The sequence below is a fragment of the Salvelinus sp. IW2-2015 genome, linkage group LG28, assembly GCF_002910315.2.
Source record: "Salvelinus sp. IW2-2015 linkage group LG28, ASM291031v2, whole genome shotgun sequence".
NCBI lineage: Eukaryota > Metazoa > Chordata > Actinopteri > Salmoniformes > Salmonidae > Salvelinus > Salvelinus sp. IW2-2015.
In genome coordinates, this window is record NC_036868.1 from 5,361,989 (window position 1) to 5,368,172 (window position 6,184).

The window sequence follows — 6,184 nt, forward strand, 5'->3', positions numbered from 1 at the left end:
CATTACACATACCTCAGCTACCATTACACATACCTCAGCTACCATTACACATACCTCAGCTACCATTACACATACCTCAGCTACCATTACACATAATTCAACTATTCCACTATTGTCAAGCCAGATGTAACCCATTAATGTGACCAGCTAATGAATCAATGATAATTGTTACTCCACCAGACGTTTGAGAAACTGACCGGTATCTGCGGGTAGTGTATGTGTGTATGGAGTCAAATGAATGGGCAAAATAATTTAGGCCCCAAAATAAAATTGACCCTAATGTAACTCCATAGTTTTGGTATTGTGGTGTCACTGCGGAGAGAGCAAATGACTGGATGAATGACATTATCCTCTACAGCCAGACCATTTGCGTTAAATGCAATAACCAACCATATGCTGTGGGGACTACTTTTGTCAAAAGTAGTGCACTACATAAGGAACAGGTTGCAATTTGGGGTGTAGACAATATGCTGAGCTCATCCTAATAATGTGTAAGACAAGGCTAGTTCCAGCTCCCTCGAAAGAGGACAGAAACAGAGTGTACAGTAATTATTCCTGCCTGCGTGCACTGATGGATATCTTGATTGAAAGCGTTGCTCATTTAACACAGTGGCTGACAGTTTGATTCACATAAGGGGAGCTCATTCTGTGGGTGCTGACTAATGCAGTAAGGGAGAGAAGAGGAGGAGGAGGAGGAGGAGGGGGAGAGAAGAGGAGAAGGAAGGGGAGAGAAGAGGAGAAGGAGAAGGAAGGGGAGAGAAGAGGAGGGAGAGAGGAGGAGGAAGAGAAGAGGAGGGAGAGAGAGGAGGAGGAAGAGAAGATGAGGGAGAGAAGAGGAGGAGGGAAGAGAAGATGAGGGAGAGAAAGGGAAAGAGGGAGAAGAGATGGAGGGAGAGAAGAGAGAGGGGGAGGAGAGGGAGGAGGAGGGAAAGAGAAGGAGGAAAGGAAGGAGGGAAGGAGGAGAGAGGAGGAGGAAGGGGAGGAGGAAGAGGGAGGAGAGGAGGAGAAGGGAGAGGGAGAGAGATGAAGAGGGAGATATTTTATTTGATATTTTATAGGATTCCCATTAGCTGTTGTGAAAGCAGCAGCTACTCTTCCTGGGGTTCACACAAAACATGACATAATACAGAACATTAATAGACAAGAACATTAAGAGACAAACTACATACATTTAAAAATGTACACTTGGCCTTCATATGAATACGTACACACAAACTAACTAGGTCAAATAGGGAAGAGGAGTTGTGCTGTGAGGTGTTTTCTAAACCAGGTTTGCTGTTCATTTGAACAATATGAGATGGAAGGGAGTTCCATGCATAAAGGCTCTATATAATACTGTACTTTCTGGAATTTGTTCTGGATTTGGGGACTGTGAAAAGACCCTGGTGGCATGTCTGGGTGGAGGGAGGAGGGAGGGAGAGAAGAGGAGGAGGATGGAGAGAGATTGAGGGGAGGAGAGAGAAAGAGAGATGGAGGGGGGGAGGAGAGGAGAAAGAGAGATGGAGGGAAGGGGAGGAGAGAAGAGGAGGGAGAGAGATGGAGGAGAGAAAAGAGATATGGAGGGGAGGAGAGAAGAGGAGGGAGAGAGATGGAGGAGAGAGAAAGCAAGCAGGACTTCGCGAAAGTGGGCCTGCGCATCTCATCTCCTCTCCTTGTAACTATTCCCAGGTTGTTGCTGTAAATGAAAAATGTGCGCGAGGTATCAGCGACGCGCCGGGTAAGAAAAATAGAAGAGGAGGAGGCACGATTAACGAAGGAAGATGTATTGGAGATACTATGAAAACCTGGTTGCACCCTTTGGTATGAATAATATACATGTCAAACTAGCTAGCGCTACGCCCTGTCGCACTGAGTTGTGTGCCTCCCCTGCCTTATTATCGTAGACTGCATCAATCATAAAGTACTATATGTCTCAGTTGAAATCTCGAGGACCATGAAACGTGATAGTTATCAGCAGAGAAGTCAATCCGAGAGAGAAACGTCACATTCCATCTTATATCGCTTCCTTAGAGTCTCCATCATATTGTGGTGCTAGATCATCGAACATTATACCATCAGAGAGAAACAAAGGCTACACAGAGGAGACTACCATACATAGCTGACTTCGGTTATGGTCGTTTTTTTGGCCGAGACTACGCTCAGAACAGAATACGAACCATCATACGCGAATAGCACAGTATTCAGGGGGTGTCGGCCAAACAACCACAAGCAGATGGTAATGCTCACATATACTAGGAGTGGTAGTCTCGACAACGCCATGTTCGGCTCACGCCATCGTGTCAGTCTGGTATACATAACTCAGTAGCTGTAGCCGTGGTCTTCAACATAGAGTTTGCCTCAGTTCGTCGCCCTTGTAAATAAACCAAACATGGCCCCAGATTGTTTCAGGCCCCCTATTGATCCATGACTGGTTGCCTTATTTCCGATATGGTTCAAATACGAGAGAGTCCCTGTTCGACTCAGCAAGTCTCAGACCCATTTTGGATTTCTTGTTTGCCCTACCCATAATCGCGGCTTGTCCCTGCTTCCTCGCAGGGGCTGTTGTGGGAGAGAGAGAAAGGATACAAGCAGGTTTAACTGTCAGGCCAACAAAGGCAGGTGCTCCATGACTCTATCTGCCTGAGACAACAGTCTCGAGCAGAGAGACTTCAGACAGTCTGTTAGTTGACGAAACTTGCATGAAACTGTAGCAGCAGCGTCTTTCAATCAGACACAGATGTAGCACGTAAACACACATGCACGCTTGCACCCAGGCACAACAGCTCATCAAATCTTCTGTCCTGAAATCAGTTTGCCTGTCCCTTTAGGGCTGGAAACCGAAAATCATAATTAGTCACTTACTTTCCTATAGGACCCCCTATTCACACCAGAGGGTTCTCTCAGAATGTTGTTGCTGTTTTCTCTTCCAGTTCCTGGTGGCGTCGCCCCAGAGTCACTGACCTCACCCCTTGGACGATATGAGTTTTTCTGAAGTGGGAGGAGGCACCTGGTCGCGATGCCCATATGGGGTCATCTCACACAGTATGACTAGGGAGGGGGAGGACACATCGTAAGCCCCATTCCAGAACCATAATGTCCCGCGGGTCGTGCACACATTTGCCGTTGCACGCATCCACGAGATTATCTCGAGATGCAATTTAAATCTCTAATCTTTCTCTTTTTTTCTCATTCATAATTTGTTCGTTTCCTCAAACAGGTGCATGAAATTGAGGAGCAAAACTGAAGTGAGAGGAAATTTGACAGCAAACTCTTGAGAAGCGCGCACCAGTGGGATCTCGACCAAATAACACCAGAGAGACAGTTCAGAATGGATGAGGGAGGGATGTTCGAGTGTTCAATCTACCAAGAACCTCAGCAGCACTAAAGTGAAACCAATCACCACCAGAGACGACCAGTTCAGAAGGATGAGGGAGGATGTTCGAGTGTTCAATCTACCAGAACCTCAGCAGCACTAGTGAAACCAATCACACCAGAGAGTTATTACATGAAGGACCAAGCGTGAAATGAGCCTTAATGAGACTTTATATCAGCAGTCAAAGATGGAGAGAGCTGGATGATGAGAAGTGGTGTGTGTGTGTGTGTGTGTGTGTGTGTGTGTGTGTGTGTGTGTGTGTGTGTGTGTACTCACGTCTTCGTTGGTGGTCTGATTGGAGCTGATGAGGTAGGTGTGGAAGCCCGACAGGCCCATAATGGACCACACCGAGAAGAAACACACCAGCACCTCCAGCACAGTCATTCAGTTAAGGAAACGAGACCACCATTACTACAACAACTGGCACGTCGTCACGGTGACTGAGAGGTGGAGAGAGCTCTTCCATTTGACCTTGGTAACGCACCGAATGGGACATAGTGGTATTGACTACCAGAAGATTGTCGGGCCATTGGTTTACTAGGCAATGCAATCTACATGTGGTACGTCTCCATGAAATAACTGCTGTGTCCTCCGTAATGTCCCGAGAGACTCCAGGCAAAGTGGATACATACAACAATCGACTAACATACACATCTAACCCAGCGCACGTGCTACATACACACACACACACACACACACACACACACACACACACACACACACACACACACACACACACACACACACACACACACACACACACACGTTAATGCCTCTTTCCCTATCATTCGTTTAGTGTATTCCAGCCCACAGAGTGTGTGTGTGTGTGTCAGATCTGTTGCCTCTGCAGAATGACAGGGGGCTGGCCTATGTGCAGTGTGATCAAGGCCCAAATGATAAATGACAGGTGCATGACTGTCAGAAAGCAGCGTGGTGGCTGGATGGTGACTAATGGAAAAGATACAATGTGTCTGTCTGCTCCCTAATGGAAATGAAAAGGGAGAAGGCAGTGTCTAGCTCTCCCCTCAAATCAAACTAAAACCTGTCCCACAATGCACAGAATTTAAACACCTCCTCCTGGTGTTTATCTCTTCTGATGTTGTGTGTACGTGTGCGTCACGATTTCCGGACATTTGAGAAATGTACCGGACCCATATGCATTGGGTGTGTAACCTGATTAGGGCGTCCAGCCACGGTGCTCAGAAYGACAGAAATCACATTCATATTACGGTAATTCATCTTAACATGGAACGGCATTTCTGAAATCTGATGTGCACTTTGAAGATGTTAGAATAGCTGTCCACATGAACTTTTCCTCAGACAACAAGACCAGTAACAAACAGCAAAATCACTAGCCTGTCAATCTACTATCCCCCATAGTAGAAAAGCTGACCTACTCTATTAGTCAGCTTGTCGTTCTGCGTGAGAAAGAAATAGCCTGTTCCAAACAGACTCTGGGACAATAGATTCCAAATTCATACGACCAGTAGTCCTAGCCTACACCAATTTTTTTGTTTAAGCATTGAGTCTGATGCAACAGATCAAAACGTTTAGTTCAAAATGTTGATCAACTATTATTTCTTCACATTATAAGTGCAGCAATGTGCACAAGGCAGGAGGCTACACGCACATTTTCCTTCCATAATGCAATTAGCTGGAAACCGTAATTGTCAAAAGCACATGCGAGCGGTTTCCTGTGACAGAGATGAAAGTACCTTTAACATGTTAGTCATTTAGCAGTAGCTCTTATCCAGAGCCACTTACAGGAGCAATTATTGTTAAGTGCCTTGCAAATACAGATTTTTTTCACCTCGTCGGCTCGGGGATTCGAACCAGCGACCTTTTGGTTACTGGCCCAAAGCTCTTAACCGCTAGGCCGCTTTTGTCAAAAACCGGCTATTACCGGCTAACGGAAACGTTGGTGTGTGTGTGGGTGTGATAACCATTAGATTACTCCCACAGTTGGAAAGAGGGAGATGAGGACAGTATCATCTGTCATTCAGAGAGATGAGGACAGTATCATCTGTCATTCAGAGAGACGAGGACAGTATCATCTGTCATTCAGAGAGACGAGGACAGTATCATCTGTCATTCAGAGAGACGAGGAAACTTATCACAGACAGACAGACAGACAGACAGACAGACAGACAGACAGACAGACAGACAGACAGACAGACAGACAGACAGACACACAGACTCTCCCCCAGTGAAAGGATATCTGGCAGGGCTGTCTTTGAGTGCGCTGAGGAAGCCTGTCCGGTTGGATCCTGCGGAGAACAGAGAGAGCGCAGAGAGAGAGCAGAGAGAGAGAGAGCAGAGAGAGAACAGAGAGAGAGAGCAGAGAGAGCAGACAGAGAACAGAGAGAGAACAGAGAGAGAACAGAGAGAGAGAACAGAGAGAGCAGAGAGAGAACAGAGAGAGCAGAGAGAGAACAGAGAGAACAGAGAGAGAAAAAAGAGGAGATTCTCATCTGGGGCGGCAGGTAGCCTAGTGGTTAGAGCAGGTAGCCTAGTGGTTAGAGCAGGTAGCCTAGTGGTTAGAGCAGGTAGCCTATGGTTAGAGCAGGTAGCCTAGTGGTTAGAGCAGGTAGCCTAGTGGTTAGAGCAGGTAGCCTAGTGGTTAGAGAGGTAGCCTGTGGTTGAGCAGGTAGCCTAGTGGTTAGAGCAGGTAGCCTAGTGGTTAGAGCAGGTAGCCTAGTGGTTAGAGCAGGTAGCCTAGTGGTTAGAGCAGGTAGCCTAGTGGTTAGAGCAGGAAGCCTAGTGGTTAGAGTGTTGGACTAGTAACTGTAGTGTTGCTGGATCAAATCCCCGAGCTGACAAGGTAAAAATCTG

The 6,184-nt window shown here is 46.7% G+C and overlaps 1 protein-coding gene across 1 annotated transcript in view; it reads right to left on the reverse strand.

Moving 5' to 3' along the window:
* Positions 1-6,184, reverse strand: part of LOC111954418 (palmitoyltransferase ZDHHC14) — a 27,334-nt gene that overhangs the window by 3,321 nt on the left and 17,829 nt on the right. The window contains exons 6-7 of the mRNA XM_070435739.1: positions 5,571-5,619; positions 3,551-3,731 (exon numbers count right to left, since the gene is read on the reverse strand). Of these exons, the coding sequence (XP_070291840.1) occupies positions 3,551-3,731; positions 5,571-5,619 (230 nt within the window). The remainder of the gene's footprint in view (positions 1-3,550; positions 3,732-5,570; positions 5,620-6,184) is intronic.